The sequence below is a fragment of the Octopus bimaculoides genome, chromosome 3, assembly GCF_001194135.2.
Source record: "Octopus bimaculoides isolate UCB-OBI-ISO-001 chromosome 3, ASM119413v2, whole genome shotgun sequence".
In the NCBI taxonomy this organism is placed as follows: domain Eukaryota; kingdom Metazoa; phylum Mollusca; class Cephalopoda; order Octopoda; family Octopodidae; genus Octopus; species Octopus bimaculoides.
This window is the reverse complement of record NC_068983.1, coordinates 37,512,156-37,536,332: the sequence shown is the minus strand read 5'-3', so window position 1 is coordinate 37,536,332 and position 24,177 is coordinate 37,512,156. Positions and strand designations below refer to the sequence as shown.

The 24,177-nt window shown below is 33.7% G+C and overlaps 1 protein-coding gene across 2 annotated transcripts in view; it reads right to left on the bottom strand.

Moving 5' to 3' along the window:
- Positions 1–8,302: 8,302 nt before the first annotated feature.
- Positions 8,303–24,177, bottom strand: part of LOC106878845 (guanine nucleotide-binding protein subunit beta) — a 163,284-nt gene continuing 147,409 nt past the window's right edge. Inside the window, exons 1-9 of one of the 2 annotated variants that reach the window (XM_014928364.2) lie at positions 20,083–20,305; positions 17,198–17,278; positions 16,604–16,749; positions 13,566–13,629; positions 12,582–12,811; positions 11,609–11,738; positions 11,336–11,407; positions 11,020–11,236; positions 8,303–10,753 (exon numbers count right to left, since the gene is read on the bottom strand). In XM_014928364.2, the coding sequence (XP_014783850.1) occupies positions 10,647–10,753; positions 11,020–11,236; positions 11,336–11,407; positions 11,609–11,738; positions 12,582–12,811; positions 13,566–13,629; positions 16,604–16,749; positions 17,198–17,257 (1,026 nt within the window). In that variant the 5' untranslated portion in view covers positions 17,258–17,278; positions 20,083–20,305 and the 3' untranslated portion in view covers positions 8,303–10,646. Of the gene's footprint in view, positions 10,754–11,019; positions 11,237–11,335; positions 11,408–11,608; positions 11,739–12,581; positions 12,812–13,565; positions 13,630–16,603; positions 16,750–17,197; positions 17,279–20,082; positions 20,306–24,177 lie in introns of those variants that run through there. The other variant, XM_052966149.1, reaches the window with a different exon arrangement.

Sequence of the window (24,177 nt, the reverse complement as noted above, 5' to 3'; positions counted from 1 at the left end):
GCCTGTGAGGACCCTAGCTGAAGCACCTCTCCATCTTACCTTTTGTATGCAGCATACATTGACATCTTCTTTCAAGCATCTCTACAATCTCACAAGACCTACATTGGGAAAGGAATGTGGGGTGGGGCTTGGAGAGGAGAGATGTTATTCAGCACCTGAAAAGAAGAGGGAGTTTGCCGTGTTTGTTTTTAAGGCATGCTTCACCATGCTTCTGACTCGACATCATTCAAACATTCAAGAGTGTTAAGATTAAGATTGTTGCCCCTACTGGAGGTAGAAGTAGGTGCTAGTGGGGCATTATGGTCATCATAAGAAAAAAAAAATGCAAATTTTAGCGATGTTGCAAATATGGATATTCCAATGTTAGGTTAAGTAGGGAGTCAGCTAAACTGGTTGCATTTGTCCAGGGAGAGGGGATTGCAGGTATGATGGAGAGTACCACTAGCGAGGAGGTGTGTTTCAAACAGAGAGGAAGCAAGCTCATCCATACATACACACATGTACAGCCGATTAGCTGTCTCCTTCCCTGGATGTGCATGGAAAATTACTGGGTAATTGGTGGCATATTTCTAGATGGAACAAAACGAAATGATAGTCGGTTAAGTAGGTGGGCAGCTAACCTTGTTGCATTTTTCCAAGAAGAGAGAGAAGGGGTGTGGGTAATATAGAGAATGGCACCAGTGAGGAGGGGGGATTGAGAGAAGAGACATCTGGTAATGGCGGTGACAAATTTCTAGACAGAACGAAATGAAATGAAAGATAGCTGGTAAGTAGGTGGGCAACTGAGCTAGTTGCATTTGTCCCAGGAGAGAGAGAGAGAGTGCAGGTAATATATAGAGAAAAGCCCAGTGAGGAGGAGGAGGGTTTGAGAGAAGAGACATCAGGTAATGGTGGTGGGAGGAGAGAGAGAGATATCCAGTGTTGATGGTGAGGAAATAGAGATAAAGATTGAGATATCCGATATTGGTGGTGGGAGCGGGACAAGGCAGGCGCACCGCAGAGTTTAATTTGGGAGATGGCATGAGGAATGGTAGTAGTAGTAATATCCATTCAGAGTGTTCATGGCGGATGAGAAATTAAACCATAGAAACGAGAAATTAAACAAGCCAAGAAACGAGTAAGTGTCTTAATTTAATTAGTTAGCTTCTGAAAACTAGCTGTTAGTAAACAATACATTTAAAGTGTTAATGGCGAATGAATGTATGAAAGATCGAAAAAAATGAGAGAACCTTAACTTAGCAATGCATCATCATTTGGTGACTGGTCAAGAATACATGAAAGAATGGAATGGAAGGGAGCACATGGGACAAGAATTTTTAAATAGATGAGCTGCAACTAGATGCAAGTTTAATTTGGGGAGATGGTACGAGGAACGAAAGTAGTAGTAATAATAATACATTCAGAATGTTCATAGCAGATGAGAAATTAAATCAAAGAAAAGAGAAATTAAACATGCCAAGAAACAAACCCAAAATGACACTCATGTAAGATGTGGTCCTGTTTTGTCTTGATGAACAGCATCTAGCATGTACATACACATACTCTTTTACTTCTTTCAGTTATTTGACTGTGGCCATGCTGGAGTACTGCCTTTTAGCTGAAGATATTGACCCTTGGACTTATTCTTTGTAAGCCTGCTGTTTATTCTATCAGTTATTTCTGCCAAACCTCCAAGTTTCGGGGACATAAACACACGAGATTCAGTTGTCAAGCAATGGGAGTGGGGGACAGTTACAAACATAAATATATACAATGGGCTACTTTCAGTTTCCGTCTACCAATTCCCTCTCACAACGTTTTGGTTGGCCAGAGGCCATAGTAGAAGACACTTGCCCAAGGTGCCATGTAGCAGGACTGAATCTGGAACCATGTGGTTGGGAAGCAACCTTCTTACCACACAGCCATGCATGTGCCTATATATTTAATTTCAACATGTAAATATATCTACACACACACACACACATATATATTATATAAGATTCAGTGGAGGTGCAATGGCCCAGTAGTTAGTGCAGCAGACTTGCGGCTTCGATTCCCAGACCGGGCGTTGTGAGTGTTTATTGAGCGAAAACACCTAAAGCTGCATGAGGAGGCGAACCCTGCTGTACTCGTTCACCACAACTTTCTCTCACTCTTACTTCCTGTTTCTGTTGTGCCTGTAATTCAAAGGGTCAGCCTTGTCACACTGTGTCACGCTGAATATCCCCGAGAACTATGTTAAGGGTACACGTGTCTGTGGAGTGCTCAGCCACTTACACGTTCATTTCACAAGGAGGCTGTTCCGTTGATTGGATCAACTGGAACCCTCGACGTCGTAAGCGACAGAGTGCCAACTATATAAGATTCAGTTGAATTGGGTACTTAAATTGAGGTACCTTGCTAATTCAGTATAATCTGCACACCCCAACAATGTTATTTGAATATTGAATATCAAGACTCCATGTCTTGACACCTGTATTATCTTTGTTACTTATTTATATACATATGTATATATATATATATGTGTGTGTGTGTATATTGTGTGCAATATTTCACAGCACTAGCACTACAGTAGTGTCATGTCTGGTACTGACACTCCGTCGGTTACGATGAGGGTTTCAATTGATCCAATCAACAGAATCGCCTGAGCACTTCACTTTTCTCTCTTTCTCCTATACCTAAGAATGTAACTTGAAATCCATCATATATTCCCAATAGTTAATTCCTTTACTGTTTATGTTATTGTAGTTATATGATGGGTTTAAATAGGTTATTAACACTAAAATGAATAAATATCATCATCATCGTTTAACGTCCACTTTCCATGCTAGCATGGGTTGGACGATTTGACTGAGGACTAGTGAACCAGATGGCTACACCAGACTCTAATCTGATTTGGCAGAGTTTCTACAGCTGGATGCCCTTCCTAACGCCAACCACTCCAAAAGTGTAGTGGGTGCTTTTATGTGCTATCGGCATGAAGGCCAGTCAGGCGGTACTGGCAACGATCTCGCTCGAATGTCTTTACACGTGCCATCACGATTTCACTTGCCCCCAACAGGTCTTCGCAAGCCAAATTTCGTGTCCAATGAAGGAGACGACATTGGCATGAGTGCCAGTCGTCGAGTTTAGTTCGATTTCCATTTCACTTGCCTCAACAGGTCTTCGCAAGTGGAGTTTAGTGTCCAATGAAGGAAAGGCACGCATAAATGGGCTGGCTACAGTCCTGGCAGAGGCCTTGGATTTAGGTCTCACTTGGCTTGCCGGGTCTTCTCACGCACAGCATATTTCCAAAGGTCTCGGTCGGAAGTCATCATATATATATATATATAGATGGAAAAATAATGCTGAAGAAATAAGTTATATAATAATGTTTTCGAACCTACCCTAAATTTTTCAATATGATCTTTTACAGTATATACTAGGTGCACATTCCAGATTGCCATCATGCAAATTTATGAAATCTACCCTGTATATATATATATGATAAACAGGACTTTTACATGGCTAACATAATACTCAATTTCTTCATAAATTCCAACACCATCTTGCTTATTTATTGAGTGCTATTAGAAGGATATAAGGGTAAATCAGATGTAATATCAGGAAAATTGCACAAATTGGAAATCAAATGTACAAATATTATGTAGCAATTAGCAGAAAACCACACAGTGGGCAGGTTTTTCCGCTAGTAAATTTAAATGAAACCAACATTGTGCATTATCTTAGAGTACAGATAATAATTCTATGTTTTGCACACAGTGAAGTGTCCAACATCTTCACCAATCTGTTTTAAATCAGATACATGTATTCGAGTCTTCACTTAAATTTAAATTAATAGATAAAAGTCACTATCAAAATAGGAACTTATGTTTTACTGAAATGGTGGAGCTAGAAGATCAAATGTATAATTCCTGTGTCTATTGAATGCAGCAAATTTAAAATGAGAAGCATATGTTTTAAGTAGTAAATCTTAGGATAACCTCAGCTAAAAATGCAGATTGATTGCATTATGTCAGATTTGCTGATAATGTAACTCAACAAGAACTGTTATTAAATGGTCTATTATTAGTGTTTACTGCTAAATTGATAGCTGAAACTGCAGATGGAATACTCAATATTTTTCAAGTAAATTTAGAAACAACAAAAATGAGGAGAACCTAGTTTACTTCATATGATACTGTAACAGTTATTTACGTCAGAAAATGACTTGTATAACTAATGTATGAATAAAACAAATGTCAGGTAGCTTATCTCATAATATTAACCTGAAGAAGTGGGTGGCAAGTTTACAGAAGTGGCAGAGCACCAGACTAAATGCTTTACAGTACTTAGTCTTGGCCCAAATTCAAACCCTGCCAAGTTAGTTTCACCTTTTGTCCACACAGAATCATTTATACTTGTGTCAATTCAAACAAATCCACCCTCAGAACCTAGCAAACGTGTGGCCTTGTGCCAATTAAAAAAAAAGATCATATATTCTTTGATGAAATTATTCCTCGGAATTTCTCCAAGAGCTGAAAAGATCAAGTTTAGAGTCATATGAAGCTGTCTATTCATGATGCAGGTGTAATACTAACATAAATAATATGCCTTCCCTAATCCTAAAATAGTGACAGGAATGGGGGGTTTCAAATAATACCTGTACTTGTTTATTAAGTCAAAAGAAGAGGAGAGCAATTTAAATGTTTTGAGCAACAATAAAGTTAAACACAATGTTCTCTTCCATATATCACTGACTGACTTGAGCAAGGAAAGTGATGAAATGGAGTAGTGCAATACTTGTATGTGTAGTTCTACATCAAGGATTCTTAATCTTTTTGTTCAAATACACAACCTTTGCTTCAGTTAATTTTTAAACTAGTGACGAATTTATCAAAATAACTGTCCTTCTCAAGATGGTATTTGGAATATAAATTAACATGGAATTTTGATGGAAGGTTGTATTTTAGGTCACTTTAAAACTAGAAATCACGGTCATAGAACCAACAGTGGTCTCAGGCTGGTTGGTATCAAAAGGGTTAAACTTTATCACTAATACAGGAAAGCAAGGGGCTGTCTAAATCGTCAAGTTATTAGGTGCCAGTGTTACCTTAAAATGTTGATAGCTTGGGTTTCTTTTATACATGGATAACCAGGAATAGGACAGGGAGGAAAATATAGATTGTCATTTATTACAAGTCGTCTCATATCCATCAAACTTTGCATATCAAGGAGTGTGGGCACCTTGTTCTAGATCATACATTGTGAACAAATTACCCTTATTCTGCAGGTCTAAAACTACATTTCACAATCCTTTCATGATACTATTTAAAAGTACATTAAAATCTTTAGGGCTCAATCAAGAATCAGAGAGGCAACACCCAAACTTTTGTCAGGGTCTCTGAAAATGTGGGTGAGAGAGAAAATTCCATATAAAACAACAATTTGATGGGCTTTCAATTTCCATCTACTCAACTTCATGTAAAAGGTTTGAGAAGGGATGCTGGTAGAAAATGCTTGCCTAAGATAACTGTCCAGAGAGAATGAACAAGAAACTATATGACAGCAAAGCAAACTTCTCAACCATGTGGCTATGCTTGTCCCCACTGGTTATCCAGAGAGGAAAAGTGATAATGAAAAATATTGCAGCTTAGATAAACTATGGTGGGGACTTGGGTGTGGGGAAAAGAGCACTTTAGGGAGACAGACTTCATAATTAAAGTTGAAAGTTTGTATTGCTTTTAGTTAACAGTGTAGAAGAATAAATATGAATTTTTTAGTCTTCTGAAAACAGTTGTAAATCAATTATGGAGCATTTTTTTTTCAAGATTTGTTTGATATATTTTAACTGACTCGGTTTTTGTTAAATTAAATTTTACATCTACTTTTCACACTTGCAGGCTTGTTGTTGCACTCTTAAATGGGTTAAAAGACTATTTCAAATTTTTCTTGGTTGGATTCTTTGGTATTAGGAATAGTATTAAACCAACCACTTTACTGGTGTATTTTTCATAGCTGATACATCAACATAAAAAAAAAAAAAAAAAAAAAAAAAAAAAAAAAACACAGTAGGATAAAATTTGCAAAAGATTTGAGTGCAAATTACGATAAATCAAGCAACACCTCCAAGTGTGAAGTAACAACAACTGTTACATTCTGATTAGATCTTAACACTGCAATGGCTATCATTAGAATCTTCAGGTGCAGCAACAAGACAGACACACAAAAATTACATTTCAGTAGACACACAATTGAAACATAATCCAGTACATCTGAATTTAATGAACACCAACATCATTTAACGCCCGTTTCTCATGCTGGTATGGGTTGGACATTTTGGAAGTAGCTATTCAGGCTCCAGTTGTGATTTGGCTTGGTTTCTATGGCTGGATGTCCTTCCTAACACCAACCACTTTACAGAATGTAGTGGGTGATTTTATGTAGCACATCTCTACATATGATTGAAAGGCGACAGATAGACTTGTTTGCAATGTTTTGTAGGAGGTGTATAATAGAGACCTTCCCGTCTTGAATGTATATTATTGATTCTATACTAAGATGAAGTAAACATCAAACGATGGAAACATTGCATATTGATTGCCCAAGTAAAACAATACTGATGTGAAGATATCTCACAACAGTAATATATTTAAATTGACTGGTTTCAAACAGTTGTGATCATAAATGAAATTTTAGTATTGCAACCAACAAGATGGATTTTTAAACTCAAATTAATAAAATAGTTTATAGCAATTATGAAATTGAATGAGAAACTTTTTTTTTTCCAGTTTCTGCATTTAAAGCCTAAATGCTACAAAATCTCAGCTTGATAAGTTACACTAAAATATGAAAAAATCACAAGTTTTATACAATAAACAAAGGAGAAAAATCCTCCAAATTCACTGCTCTTGCTTGCATGCTTATAAAATCAGTATTAATATTTTTACAAAAGGTTCAGTTTTTAAAAGCTAAAAGTATGTAAGAAGTAATAAAATTAATCTGCAATTCAATTTGAAAATAAAAACTACAAGTAAACACAAGTAATAAAAGCAGTTGCCATAGTGAAAATATAAAAACAGACAACTTGAGTGTTTCATCTTTCAGTCTTTATTGAGTCAAAATGACCCGTATTGATAACTAGAATTTAAAAAACTTAAATTACTAAAATTGGAAAAAAACAAAGTTTTGAACTTAACACAGCATTTGGAATTTCACAAAAAATGATTATATATATATACATATATATATAAATATATATATACATATATATATGGGGGGAAAATATAGAATGTATATAATGTACATAAACAAAATTAGAATACTGAACACAAAATACAAGAGTCAAAATGAACAGGTTCTAAATTCTAACTATATAAGCTACAAAAGTTTGTCAATAGTTAGGGGAATACAATATTTATACAACAGGTAAAGGGGGAAAAAAATTGATGTCAGCCCAAAACTTGGATATACAATGAAGTCTGAAAAGTAGGTTTTGCTCAGCACTGCTGTTTCGAGTTGCTGGCAAATAACACCCAATTTGTCTGCACATGAAGTGGACGAAGTGAGAAGTGAAGGAGAGAAATATCACACTAAAATATACTTCACCAAACCTTTTGGCTCCAATTTTGATTTGGGGAATAAGAACTCGGGATGTGCTGAAGATTTCTTTTTATTTTACAATCTTCCAAGTTCTTCATTGAAGGTTTCTTCCAAAAAGATTCTCAATAGAAAGTTAACAGAGTTGAACACTATACTGCAATTAGTTTATTATTTAAAAATTTAAAAATAAAGTCATAGCTATCATATTAGAAATTCATTATTATCTAAATATCACTTTTGTCAATTTGCAAGCAAAAAGAAAAAAAAAAAATGCCAAGTGCAGAGAATAACTAAAGAGCATTTTAGATAACCTAAAACAATAAGGCCACCTAAACTGCAATATAAATAAGTTATTGCTGAAGATAACTGATTTTAATTAAAGATATTTTTAGAAGAGCAAATTAGAAGCAGATGGAATCCATGATGGCGGAGGTAAAAGAAAAATAATTTAAGAGTTTATATATTGGACAATTATTGTATTGACCAACAGAAGGAAAACATGACTGAGATGTCACTTGACGGCTGTAGAGTATGTAGAGTAAAAAAAGAAAAATTCCCAGTATATTTCTGCCAGAACAAAGCATGATACAATCTAATTAAGAAGGATTCGTGTCATAGCCTCTATTTGGAGGGCCCAATAAGTACAAGCAACAGAAACTTTTCACTGAAATACACTTGTGAAATTTAGGAAAAATAGGATAAAAATTGAAATGGTAACTGAAGAAAAACCAGCACAAATCCATAGACATATACAACTTTATTGGACAAAACAATTATACAACATTTGTTGAGTTGCACAAAAAGTTTAGACTGACTAGTGTTTCCTGACATATTTTGCTGTTTGAAAGCTTGAAGGCTAAATACACAACCGAACCGACGACAACTGCGCCGGGACCCACCACGTAGCTGGCTGCTGTCCTGTGAAATATTTTAAATATTCAGGGTACTTCAATTTTAAACATCTAAAATTTGACCAGTTTTGCTCTTATAAACTTACTAAAAAGGTCTAATGATTAAAGTTTTTCCCAAAGTTAGTCACAGATGACAATGCAGCTAGCAGTGGTGAGCTCAGGTCATTATACCCAGCTGAACTTCAACAACTCAAGATCGTTAATGAGGGTTTAGGGGGGATTTTTCTTGGGGAGGGGGTAGGGTTGATATGCTTAGTGCATGTTTATGGGATTTCTTTTTGAAAGTTTTTAGATATTAGTTGAAATTTCAAAACTGACAGGCTTGTGTCATCAATTACTACTTGCGTACAGTCACAAACACACAAATGACCACACAAAATCTGTGATATTCATCAAAATTAAAGGGATATTAATATATACCCTCAGAATAACTAAACTGACATATATTTTCCTCTTTCTCTCTCTCACACACACTCAAACATTCTGCCTGACAAAACACACCAAGAGTTTCACTTTAAAAAATAAAGTGTTAACCTCAATAATTAGCCAGTTGCTGTATTCAGCAATAGTTTACATCCATTTTTGAAAAGTGTCTTGCTCATTTAGGAGAAAGCAGCTGTGCAGAAACAAGTAAAGGAGATGGGCCAAACTTAATACACTAAAGACATAAATAAGACTAAGAAAAAATAAATATAAATGCTTGAAAGGAGACATCAATAGTAATCGGCAGCTGGACAGTGATTTCTGTCAGGATATGACCACTAGACAATTGGCTGCACAAGTCATATCGTTGTCTCCTTACAGCAAGGTACTATTTTCTATATACTGACAACTAAAATCATACAGGGTTATCAAATGTGTAATATATCAAATCACATATAGCCATTGGAAATAAATAAACCATTCATAGGCCAGGTATGACAGCCTCCAGGGGTCTATATTTAAAAAAAAAAATTTAAATTAAGAAAAGTTAAGAAAGATCTTGAGTACATTTGGAGAAGGAGGAACATAGTGTATTGAGAAAGAGTAGATATGAAGTTGACAAGTGGCAAATTTCAGACATTTCCTAAATCAAAACTATATCTGGTGCTTTTCTGTTTTCCTTTTAAATTCATGGAGAAAGAATATGCATGTATATTAAACAAATGTGTGTGTGCGTGTGTGTGTGTGTGTGTGTGAATGCATGTATGTACCACATACATAACACACAGAGAGAACCAGACACTCATAAATAAGTATATGTACATAAAAAATGCCACATTTGACAACTAAGAATTGGAGATAAAAGGTCAATATCTTAGGGAAATAAGTTCTAATTTTTAACATTCTGCTGGAATTGTTTGACATTCCCTTTAACAAAGTGCTAGAAGCCAGCATTTATTCAAACATTTAATTTTTTTCCTTTTTTGTTTTTCAATTTTCTTTCTTTTTTTTTGTTTTGTTTTGAAGTGGACATGTAGAATAAACAAATAGCCCCACTAAATGGCCTTTTATGGTATGGCAATAAGATTTTTTTTTCTCTCCAAACCATGGTCCCAAGACAAAAAGTTTACACTGAGAGGGGAAATTACAGATACAGTGAACCAAAAATGTTTTCTAGCAAGCTAACAAAGGGAGGGTAATTTCTTGCATACAAATTTTTCTGATCGGATAGTAACACTTATTTGGGGGCCTCCAGAACATCAGGTATAGGAAGAGGGGTATGTGGCAGCACCAACCAGCAATTTATGGTAATACAACCAAATCTTACCTGAAGTGTTAGTAAATATACTATTTTCTTCATAATACGCCCCACCCCCCAACATTTAAACAAATGTATGAATTGTCAATACCATAAGTCCATACTTGCTTTAAGAAGGCATACTAGACAGTTTTGCAAATGGGAAGAAGCAATGTCTATGGATCATGCAGAATAACGTAGCAAGACGTCTGATGCAAATATAAATTGAGATGATTTGTGGAGAAAACTCCCCTTCTTGAAAAGTTTGAATGAGGTCCATTAAGCATTTGTTAGAAAAGTTAGGTGCCAACTGACCTACAATGTACATGAGAACGCTACAAGTAGCGGAGAACATGTTACATATGTTTACTGGAGGAATTTGGTTGCAGGTCGTGGACTCTCTTAGAAACAGACAGTGCAGAAGCAGATTACGATGAGACTTCAAACATCAAACATTAATTCCAGATTTTAAGGAAACTGTCCCATGACCCTGTTGCAACTGCCATACCATCTTCTGTAACACCCAGGCAGCTTACTCTGTTGTCATGACCAGCCAATACACCTATAATAGGAAACAAAAAGAAAAATATACTTTTAATCATCCCATCTCAAATATGAGTTTCTTATGAAGTAGTTTCAATTAGGTATCTAGACAGTTTTGTAAACTTGCAAAGTAAAATAATTGAAGTGTGTTAATAGCCACAGTATGCTACTGCATTTGTTTTAAAACCTTTTCTCTAGCAGTTATAATTCTAAATCATTAAAAATAATGGTTCAAAAATGAGAGGTTCAGAAGCTTAGAGAAAAAAAAGTTTTACTGTTTCTTACCAGCTCGTTCCTGTTTAAGGACATCCCAGACATTGCAGTTGAAATCATCATAACCGCCAAGTAAAAGACGACCACTTTTAGAAAAGGCAACTGATGTAATACCACATATTATATTGTCATGTGAATACATTCCAATTTCCTGGTCGGCACGGATATCAAACAATCTACAAGTAGCATCATCGGAGCCAGTTGCAAAGGCAAATCCATTGGGGAAATACTACAAAAGAAAAATTAAATTTCAGCAAATTTTCAATATCAAACTAAGGAGAACAAAGTCCAAACAAAAGATATAATTAAGAAAGAGTGTATCACATACTGTTATGGCGTTTATGTCAGATTCATGTCCAGTAAAGGTTTGTTTACATATACCATCACGAATATCAAAGAGCTGAAAAATAATAACTATTGTTACTAAGAAATTCTGTATATTTTTTTTAGTCTTCATATAAATAACTTATTAAAGAGGAGAGATAGAGATCTATAATCAAATTTAATGAAATTTTTTCAAAAGAATGAAGATAATTGATCAAATTACAAAATATATAAATAAGAAAAAAAAAAAAGACAATGAAGTTTGATGTGTGCTAACCTTAGCTGAAGCATCACAAGCACCTGATACAAAAGTGTTCATGTCTGGTGCAAGTGAAAGGCTCATTACATCACCTGTATGACCTGTGAAAGAGGTAATTTGATTTCCTGTCTCTATATTCCACAATGCACTGGAAAAAAAAAAATCATACAAATACATTACAATAATAATAAAAAAAGAGAATTTAGAAAAAAACCCTCTAAAATGCATTTTAAATCAGGTACTACATTCTAACCTGGCTACTAAGAAAAATATGTGTGAGGTAATGTTTTTTAGCATTTCCCAAAGGAAATAAAATTAGAGTGAACACATACATTAACAGATTATAATAAATTCAAGAAAAAGTAACAAATACAATGCCACCTGGGATAAATTATAAGTAGTAAGGTAGTGTTCAATTATTAATTAGAAAAATTGCCCACAGGAAACAAGTAATGCTTCTATTTAGTGGGCAAGCTTAGGATCATCACTAAACGGCTATATTTACCAATCAACATTCTTAAAGGCACTATAGCCAAGAGTTTTGTTGAAATATACAGTGATTGTTCTAATTGCCAAGTGGCCTACATATTTATCAAACAATGGCTCTTTTAGTTAGATAGATGACCTTGCTGAACATGCAGTTGGATAAATGATATAAAAATAGTGGAAAAAAAAAAAACAAGGTGTGGAGTTAACTGATAGAATAAATAGCAGTAAGGAATATAAATAGGCCAAGAAATATTTGCAACAGATCACTGAAAAACAAAGCAGCAAACTGACACTATGAAAAGATAGAGATCTTGGAAATAAGCTGAACAAATTGTCCAATATCTGATTAACTATAATCAAGTAATAAACTTGCTCAGTTTTAATCCATTAGCTCAATAATAAGATTACAGCTGTTGTAAAATTAAGAATCAGTTATGGATATGGAAATAATGTGAATAGTCTATAAGGGATGCTTATTTTAAGGGAGAAGTGAATTACTTACCATGTCATATCTCCAGAGCTGGTGACTATTTGGTTGTCATCTATGAATCTACAACATGACAGATATCCTGTGTGACCAGGCAATTCACGACTAACTCTCACATTTCCTTCTCTAGTTTTTAGACTGTAAATGGAGCAAATATTATCCAGACCACCACATGCTACATAATTTCCTGTGGGAGCATAGGCACATGTCATTACCCAACTGGAACGGAGCGGTATTGCATGAACCTAAAATATAAAAATATATTTAAGTTATGAAACAAATGTTAACACAAGGATTTCAATAGCTTAATCTTTTCAGCAAGACACACACACACACAAAAAAGAAACCCCCAAACATCAAATCTATATAAGAACTGACCACCAGTCAAAAGATCTGGTGTGAGATACAAATATATAAGTTGCCTTTAGGTTGTTAAATTGCTAATAAGCCACCCATATTATTTATAACTTTCACTTTTACCGTTTTTGAAATCAGTGTACGAGTTTTGACAGTTTTCGTGTAAACTGACAAGGTGAGTTGATTTTAACCCTAGGCGCAGTAAGAGCCACTGATGAGAATTAAGATGCCCTGCATCAAAATTCGAAATCACCGGTGATATGTCTGCTAGGGAACTTATCTTCCTTGTCAGTCATTAAGACAATGCATTTATGGCTATTGAGTTGTTTTGACTTATTTCTAGCAATGCCAGTACCGTATAGTACCCTCTGTCACTTTAGTAACATCTATAAATTTGCCTTTAGATTGTTAAATTGTTAATGAGCCACCCATATTATTATATATATATATATATATATATATATATATATGCACACGCACACACACTGTATTACAGCGTTAAGTAGCAAGAGAGACTTAAACATACAAATTTATAATATAGTTTAATCTTTAGTGATTGGAGGTAGAAAATACTGTTTAGCAGAAATTTAACATTAAGAACTATTTGTATAATATTAAGAAAGAAATGCTACACTAACTTACCTTGTTTGTTGTGTAACCATCCCATACAATTAGTTTACCATCTTGAGAAGCTGATACTAAATTCCTGAGTTGAAAGAAATACAAAATATTCAAATGAGGGTGGTATCTATGAACTTAATAGTACATTGATATAACTGGAAAACATTTGTAAGTGTGAAATTTAGACTAAAATGAAGTTTAAAATTAGAAAGTATACATTTTAAAAACTGGATTAAAAAAAAGGTGACATTTCACTTAATGCTTTAAAAAACATTTTCAAGTTATGTAATATATTTCGGGGGTAAAAGTCAAGCTACTACATAAATACATTCAAAACCAGTAATGTCCATCTGCGATGAAATCAATAATATAACTGACTGCATCCTGTAACTTGCTACTCATGTAGCTTGAAAACCAGCATGCATACACAGAATGTATGCACATATATTTATATGTGTGTGCATGTGTATATAATTTAAACAAACACATGCACACTCAAATCTCAACATGTTTTATGAAAACATAAGATTACAAAAGCACTTCATGTAAATTTTTATGCCAAAGAAATTATTTAACTTTAAAGTAGCATCAATATTTTCATATGGAAACTTCATTAGTTTGCAGTTTCAATCTTCTATATATGGTGAGATGTAAATAATATACATATCCTTTTGAAAGAAATATGTAAAAACATATTCGTTAGGAAAAGTATTTGATATTACACTATTAAATACATATTTAATTTCTTTTACTACCTAGTTAATTATCTAAAAAGAAAAAAAAAAAACTATAATGATTCCAAGATTCCAAGCTAAATTTTAATGTTTATAGTATAAAACTTAATCTTTTATAAATTAATCAATTTCAACAAATTTCTGAATGTTAGCAACATTTGCAATTAAATTTTAGAATGTTCATGCAAAAAAAGAGTGAGATATTCAAAGTGAACTATTGCCTACAATAGATATTTTAGAAGTGATGAAATATGTGAAATGTGTGAAAATATATAATATAGATAGACAGTGCATAAAATTTCTGAAAAGTACTCTCTATAGTGAATAAAGCCTTTAACTGTTTTTTGCCTTAAATTTAAAAAGATGAATTTCTAAAAAAGGAATCTTAGAAATTCAAATTTTCAGGACTGAAAATTTAAGTCATTTTGTAGTTTTTATATAAAATATATATGCATATATAATAGATTTATTATATTCCCCAGATATTTGTCAATAAGCAATGAAGTTCTCAAGAGAGAATTTTAATAAAGTTTAAGTGTAATTAGACTGAATAGTTAAATTTCACAAACCAAATTAAACTTTTCATGAAAAGTGTTAAAGTAATATTTTATTTTTAAAGCTAATAGTAAAATTTCCCTCCAAAATAGAACACTATATAGTTCAACAGGTAAATTTCACGTTTTGGATTTAAAAGTTAAGGCATGACTAAATGCTACACAGTAAATCCAGGTGCAGTAGATATAGCATACAGGTGTACAAACATGCAATCAGGAATACCAATTTTTGTCAATATTTAAGCATGACAAACTACCCGGCTAGGTAAAGTTATGGAGATAAAATAAAAGGATGAAAACCCAGACAAACAAGAAATAAAGAATTAAAATGGCTTTCATCAGAAGAGAAAAGCAAAAAGAGAAAATGAAACTAAAAATATACACAAAATAAAAAAAAAAATAAAATCTAGTCACTAGAGAAAAGCAATCAGCTTTAGAAGAAAAGCCAATTTGTGAGGTAATGAATATCAACATATTTGCCTTCTGATATCTATAAAATGAAAAACCATATTCAAGCAAAAAAGTGCCAAATTGTTTAAATAATATTACCTTCTGTTCTCACGCAGATAGTGGAAAGAAAAACAAAACTGAAATTAATGATGCTCATTTGATAGCTAAAAGTAAATTTGCTTCAGTTATAAAGCCCATCAAATACAATCATGTAACAGAAAACCAACATAGTTGAAGATATTCTTAACATCTGGAATATCCTCTAATATGCCGATTGTACAAAAATCATAACCATACGATTAAGTTGTTAGATTATGTGGGGAAAATCTACAGTTGTTTCTTTTTTTCATGAAGACCATTAATCAAGTCCACCAAACCAATTCTTGAGAGCTATGTTGACTACAATAAAACATGCTAAGAATGGAAAAGAAACAAAAAAAAAAAAAAAACTAGAAGCAAATAATTTGGAAAGACATTTTATTTATTTAATTAAATTAGACAATTAAGAAGCCACTCTACTATTTCCAACGTAGCAGCCTTTAACTTTTAGATAGAGTTTATGATTACTAGTTTTAAAGTAGTACTAGATTTCACTACAGCACATAAACATTCAGGTTTCAAGTAATTAAGTGGCCATTCTAATTTACATTGAACATAATGTTCAGTCCTGCATTTTGCATTTAGCAATATTTGCCTACATTATTAAATCATCTAATCTTAAAGTATGTTAATTAGATATAAAACAAAATTGGGTAAAATAGAATTTAAATGCTAATAGCAACAGAGAGGACTTATTACACAAAAATAAAACAACACATCAGAAGTAATTAATCTGATTAAATGAGGAGCTAAAAGACAAGATGTTTTATTCTAACCAGAGCTTAATCCACTACCAACAAGATTAAAAAATTATTCAAGAGAATACTAAACAAGGGATTAAAAGTCGAAACGTCTCAAATACACATACATTTAGTTGTACAATTGGCAATAAAAAATTTTGTAATATAGTAATATCAACCTGGTAATCAAAATATTGTTTTTATAACAAGTCAATCAAAAGCAACAAAACAGGTTGGACTGTCTGGCATTCTACATAAAATTTAGTTGAGTATTTTAACTACACAAGATAACAAAGCTCACAATTCAAGCAGTTACCAGCCTTTTAAATACTAATGCACTTGAGACCTGGTAAATGTTAATTTTTCATTTAGCAAAATTACAATAAAGCAGTAAAAGTTCCACATTCCATCCCAGAAAGATGAGTAAATACTTTTACAATAAATTCAATGAAATTTTAATCAAGTCTAAAATGAAAACATACCGAGAATCTGATGCCCAATGCATGGCATATATTTTGGCCAAGTGACCTCTGAGTGTACGCCTTGTTCTCATTTGTATCCTTCCAACTGGTTCCACATTTGCTGTTGCCATTGCTAACGTTGTATCGGCAGCAGCTTTCCGAGCTTCCTAATAATCAGAAAGGGTTAATTTGATAACTTAAAGCACATAGATATACACACACAAATACTGAGGGATAGCCAAATGTTATTACAAATCATGGACACATTACTAGTATTTCACTTTTGTTAGGCAAAACATTTACTAAGCTGACAGAACAATAAGTTAAATAATATTGTTTATTATGGGGCACAGAAACATGCTTGCAATTCTGTGACATTTCTACAAATATTTTTGAGATTCATAACAGATTAATTTTCAATCACACAAAAAGAAGTTTTGTTAATGTATGCATAATGGATTTGAAAATCAAATACTATGAGAGTGTACAGGGTCATACGAAGAAATTTAAACGTTTAAAAATTCATTCCAAATCTCCAAAACAAAAATAACTTTCGAATGTTTAAAGATAAACCTATATAAATAGGTATATAAAATAAACAAAGCAGAAACTTACCCTAATTTGGTTTTTCAACTGTTCGGTCTCTTGCCGTAATGCTTCAAGTTCGCTAGTCATGGTTGATTTTTTTTTATTTCACTGAAAAAATAAAGTTTAAAATATGAGTCTCCAACAGAAGTTGTATGAACGAAGTGAAAACCTGGAAAACGTCGAAAGTGAAGTGAGAAAAGCCGAGCTAATTGACTGGATTCAAGGTGTAGTCGATATGTTCTAATAGATAAGGTGGAAACAAATTAAAATCCTACTACTACGACCACTCCCTCAACCTAAGCCGTTATTAACCTCATTATAAGCTAACTGTTTTCGGTAACACTGTCAACAAATGATTAAAAGAACACATTAAAATTGCAAGAGGAGAAAGAATAAATAAATAAAAAATGCTAACATTTTAATTAGCTTGGCGATGGAGAAAGACTGGACAGTTTTAGAGACAAGCCATAAGAAAATTGTGTTGAGCTAAAATAAACGGAAGTTTAAACCGTGATGTAAGGCTTCAACACTTACGATTCATTAATGACGATTGACGATTTTGATGGGAAGAGTCGTTTTGATGAAAGTTAGACAAGCTAATTTTGTTGAAAAGTTTACACTATCTCTCATACATACATACATACATATATATTACATATTGCAAAATTTTAATAATGACAGGGGATGGAATCTAGGCGGAGTGAGGATTTAGTAGACGACATAAGATGGAGAAAGAAAAACAAAAAAACTAGTTCACGTAGGGAACATCTGAATATTTTAGCAACATCTTTATTGAGAAACAACTATATTAAGTACAGTAATTTGGAATAATGGAGAATGGAATGGGAGAAAAAAAATGCCTATGAATTTCTCTCTCATATATATTGTATAAAAGATCCCATTATATATATATATCTTTATATATAGACATATATGCGTGTGTGCAAAACGATTGAGATATAACCGCAAAAATATTTTGCTTATATATAAACATAAGTAAATATGTAGAAATGGAAAATGAAATTTTTAATGTATACAGTAGTTTATTCGCTCGAAACTGATGACACTAATATATATCCTCATAAATGAGTGCGCGCGCGCGTATATATAATATATATATATATAATGCAAAATATTTTTTGCGGTTACATCGCCAAAGCTACACACACACATTATATATATATATATATATATATAAAAGTTTTGCCGATATAGCCACAAAAAAAGATATTTAGCATACAATTGCATCAAGATTGCTTTAAAAGGGAGAGAATTAAAAGCGAGAATGAGTGGTGTATATTGGCATTTTACGTCAGAGCGAAGGTGGTGCTCAATGAAGACATTAATTATTCTCCACTCTCGCCATGTTGAATATAGCAATGGTGGCTGACTTGCTGGCTGGCCTGCTACTGCTCTACACTGTTTTTTTTTTTTTTTTAACCATCGCTCACACCTCCTCAGTATTGTTGCCTCAACAACGACAACAATACTTACACAAAACATTCTAAACAAACAATTCTTGAAAGGAGAGAGCTTAATAAATTTACAGAGCTCCTTATAATCTCTTTCCTAATTATCCACATATATTCATCCACACACACACACCAATTTAAAACAGTCAAAAAAGCAAGACAACTCGATGCTTATTTGCAGAGTACTATATATATATAATGTTACATATACAACCAAATGTATAGCTATTCTGGTTTCTGTCAAGTGACATTTCTAAGAGAGACATTTAAAAAAGAAAACTCCACATACAGTAAAAATATATAGTCAATGTAAAAACAATGACAATGTAACAGAAAACACAGTAAATCTGTCAGAATGAGGAGCTTTTTATATATTATTGTTATAGAAAAATAATTGTCGTAGTATATAATAAAATCAGTTTCTAAGTCAAGATGACATCTGATAAATTTAAGTTAAGTAGTGATCGCCTATAGCAATTAAATAATTATTATTGTTTAATTTACTGTTAAATTAATTCTGAACCGAAATGAAAAGAATTCATTTAAAAAATTTTAAAAAAAGACAACCACAAACAAAACAGGGATATGTGAGATATTGAGAAATGAAAGCAATTATTTTAAATATTATGTATAAAGGGGGAAATAGATGCGATAGGATGGAAACTAATGTCTAAGAAAGGAAAAGAGGTGGTCCAGGTGATTGATTAAAGTAATAATCTATCAGGCCATGCAAGATCGAATGAAAGTCTGCAACAAATATCAGGAGATTTGAGGAATTTTTGAAGGCGAGGCGAAGAGACGAGGAACATTAAAATAATCGGAAAATGTCGAAGGATGTTTTAACAGTAAAAATATATCATTTAAATTCTATTTCACAACATTAGTGTTTAATTCGAGTTTAATCTAAGCCGTGTGTCCATTTGTGCGGTGTGATATTCAACAAAATTGTGCATGTCACTGTGCAGCCATGTAATGAAGACTAAGCGGCTAACAACTTGCTGTGGCACACATTTTATTATACAACCATTTTGATTAGATGTCGAATTGGAATGTGAATTCTTGTTTTGTCTTTAAAGAATATGGTTGCCGATAAAGCAATCAGATGTATAATGGTATGGCTGTGTGAAGAGGAAATTATTCATTATCAAGATTAGGACAGCCGTAGTGTGTCATCTGATGCATTATCGGCAACCATATTCTATCAGATACATATATATAAATACATACAGATATAAAGAGGAATTTAAAGCTAAGTGGACACCGAATGCACGTTTCAGTCATGCATTTAATGGCGTAAGAACGTACTAATTTAGTAATGAAACAGCAAATAATACAAGAAAGGTGATCGACTCCAAATTATAATAACAAAAAGGCCAAAAGAGATCATTCAATAGGAAATCCACACGACGTTATGGAAAGACATACTGTCTTCATACTTACCCTTAATTAAACAATAGAATATAAAGAAATCCACCGATTTTTTTGAACACTATAAAGCACGTTAACTGTACGTTCCTATTTCCTGTTCATGTAGCATGAATTTCAATGTAAATTATAAGAAATTATTATTATTATTTTTTTTCCCGGTCGCTATCCGCTTTACCAGGGTGCGGTGCCCTTGCTTTTCAAAGACGCAGCCCCGTAGATATTGGCATGAGATTGAGCATGCGCGTTAGCTTGCTGACGTTCGCTGCTCTCATTAACATAAATAATGTGCAGACAGTCGATTACTAACGGCTTCTGGGAACAGAAGCGGTTTATAGTTTGCATTGCACAACGATATCTGCTACTGTTGCTAATATTACAGTTGCTGTTGCTATTACTACAGCTGCTGTTGCAAATACCGTATGATGATGTGCTGTTCTGCTCTATTACTGTTGCTAAAAACTTGATGCTTCGACTGCTAAAAACTATAATGATACTAATTTCTTTTGCTTTAAGACCAAGCACCTTTTTGGTTAAAAAAAAATGGTACTGATGCTGATAATTTATTTTATCGAGCCCATGTATTAGCACATAAGTCGACTCTCGCAAGGTTTGAACGCAAAAACACAAGATCCAGAATTAGATACTATATCTAAAGTATCTCTAAATACTGCTTCTATTACAAGCGACATCATTACTACCCTAACGAATAATTTCTAACACAGATAACGAATCCACATTTCAGTTGGGAGGGTGTAGTCAGTTATATCAACCTCGTTATTTCACTGGTACTTATCGAACCCGGAAGGGTGAAAAGTGATGTCAACACCGGGACGTCAAATGAGGAAATCACACATTGTAAAGTAATTAGTTCGATGCTTTACCATTTTCATTACATAATAAATATATATTTTTTGTTTTATATTATGTTTGTATTTATATGAACACAAAGCCCGAAATCTGTAGAGCAGAGAAAATGAGAATTTGTGATAGGTTTTCCTTTCTCGAGGGTACTGCCAATTAAAATATATCAGCTCATCTTTTACCCATCACCACAGCCCAGGAGGAAAATAGTTAAGCAGCTTTTGATGATTCATAATCTCTAAAAGTATTCAGTATGTGAAACTGAACAGAAATGGTCCTTCAAAATTAGGAATCTTAGCTCATCTTTGATGAAAACCCACAAGAAAAGAGATAAAATATAAAGAGGAAGAGAGACAAAAGTATTGAGTCAGATGCATTTAGCAACTTGTTTGGTCTGAAGAGGACTAGTTAATTTGGTGAAGGAAATATTTTTCCTGTAAGAGGCACAATATTGGATCAAGATTTTCCCTATGGTGATTAGTTTTAAGAAAAAAATGGTACTGATGACTAATTTATTTTCACCTCATTTCACCTTAAAATTTGATCATTGTAAGATTTGAACACAAAACCCTGAATTAGATAATACATATAAAGTATCTCTACATAGTTTTTCTCTCACATGCAACAACTCCATTGTCCCAGTATAATATAATCTATAACATAATTACAAGTCCACATATCATATTTAACCGTAGGTTTTATCAGTTGGATCAACTTTGTTAATTTAATCGGTAATCATCAAACCTAAAATGGGAATGCATTGTATAATGTAGGTCAAGATAGACTTTGAAAATAAAAAATATTTGAGAATGTTTGATAATAGGTCTGCTTTATATGGCTGACCAGGGTCTCAATAAGAGCTTTAAAAAACATATTTAATTTCTGTATATTTATGGATGGTTCGATTGATAAAAGTATAACACAAATAGGGATTAAGTAAATAACTTTCGCTTAAATGCATTTTAGGTAAACCAGCAGAATGGAAGATATATTTCATTTTGGATCATATTTGGACCGTGCAGAATGTCAGTGATATCTAAGGACTAATACAAACTTTAGCTCAGGCTCTCAGATAAAAATTTTTTTAACTTTTAGTCAGGAGAAAATGCAGAGCCTATAATACTTTACTGGACATTGAAATTAGTGGGAATGAGGAGACAGAAAGGCATTCTTCAACTGGAGACCTGACTCAAATACTTGCAATAAAGTGGACTCTCATAAAGGCACCAAGGACCAGGTAGTCGTGTTAAACCAGCTGACAAATTAAATCCGCTGCCCAAATAGGTTATATTAGGATTTGAACTCAGAACACAAAGAGCTAGAAGAAATACTGGGAGTCATCATATTTGCCAGTCCACTGCCTTACACTGGGTGAAAGGCAAAGTTAACTTTGGTAGGATTTGAACTCAGAACGCAAAGTACTGCAGTAAATACCACAAGGTAGGTCATCTAGCATGTTAACTATAATAATTTACAATCTTATTTTGGCAATACTAAGAATATTAAGGTAGCAGGAGAGGTCACTGGATGGATGTATAATGGTAAATAACAGTAATTCTTTAAGGAAAACTTTTGTAATACTCTGGGCTGGAAGTTTATATTCTGTTAGTACTACTTTCACAGAATGATCTAGAACAGTGGTTCCCAACATAGGGCACGCAGACCCCTTGTGGTCTGCAAAGGTAGTACTGGGGGTCCATGAACTAAATTCAAAATTTCATATATGTATATATAAGGATAAGCATATTAAGAGGGGTCCATGGGAAAACTGCTTGATTAGAGAAGAGTTTTGAGACGGAGAATATAAGTTGTTATTATTGTGATGGATAGCAGAATTGAAATGGATGCCAGACAAAATAGCATGTAATGTTTAGTTACATTCATTTGAATTCTGACTGTGCAACAGCCAAGAGGCTGTCAAACCCATATCTGCTCAGTCACAGTGACTCTTCATCTGATCTGCTATGCAGGGAAAAAAAGTTAATCATGAAAAAAAGAAGTATCTATGATATTTGCAGAAAACATCTGGACTAGAGAGATTGATACAATTGAAACATCTACAAGAGAAACTAGGGCAAGGATGAACCAAAAGATGTGGCTCTAAATGCTTGCGATACAATGTACTAATCTAAAGGTATTAATGAACAGGTGGTGAAATTAAACTGGGCGGAGTGTTAGGCCTACAGATATAAACTTTTAGGTGAGAGGAAATGTTGGTCTATGCTAATCAGTAGTGCAGCTGATAGGCTAGACGTGATGCACATAAAAGTTTAACGGTATAAATACTAAACTTGAAGAGTAAGACGCATAGTTTATCAATGAGTTGAGTAAATACTTACAACACAATCTGCATATATATATATATGTATGTATATACATATATATGTATATATATTTATATATATATACGCTGGCACCCGTGCCAGTGGAGCGCTAACAGCGCCATCTAATTGGGTTCACAACCAGAGCAGCGGTCTCGCTCCCATGCCGGTGGCACTTAAAAAAGCACCGTTTGAGCAAGATCGTTTCCAGCTTTACCTTACTGGCACATGTGCCGGTGGCATGTGAACAAAACATTGGACTGACTCCTGTTCAGGTGGCACGTAAAAAACACCATTTGAGCGTGGCCGTTGCCAGTGCCGCCAGACTGGCCCTCATGCTGGTGGTACATAAAAAGCACCCACTACAATCTCAGAGTGGTTGGCGGTAGGAAGGGCATCCAGCTGTAGAAACTCTGCCAGATCAGATTGGAGTCTGGTTTAGACATCTGGTTCGCCAGTCCCCCGTCAAATCGTCTAACCCATGCTAGCATGGAAAGCCGACGTTAAATGATGTTGACGACGACACTGTGCATATATAGATATATAAATACATATATATATATATAAAAATATATATATATATATATACATACATATATATATACAAATATATATATACTGGCCTTTGCCAGTATCGCCTGATTGGCCTTCGTGCAGGTGACACGTAAAAGCACCTACTACACTCTCTGAGTGGTTGGCGTTAGGAAGGGCATCCAGCTGTAGAAACTCTGCCAAAACAAACAACGGAACCTGGTGCAGCTCCTGTCAAACTGTCAAATCAACCAACCTGTAGCGGCATGGAAAACAAACATCAATTAATGAAGATACACACAAACATGGAAAGCGGACGTTAAATGATGTTGACGACGACACTGTGCATATATAGATATATAAACACATATATATATATATAAACATATATATA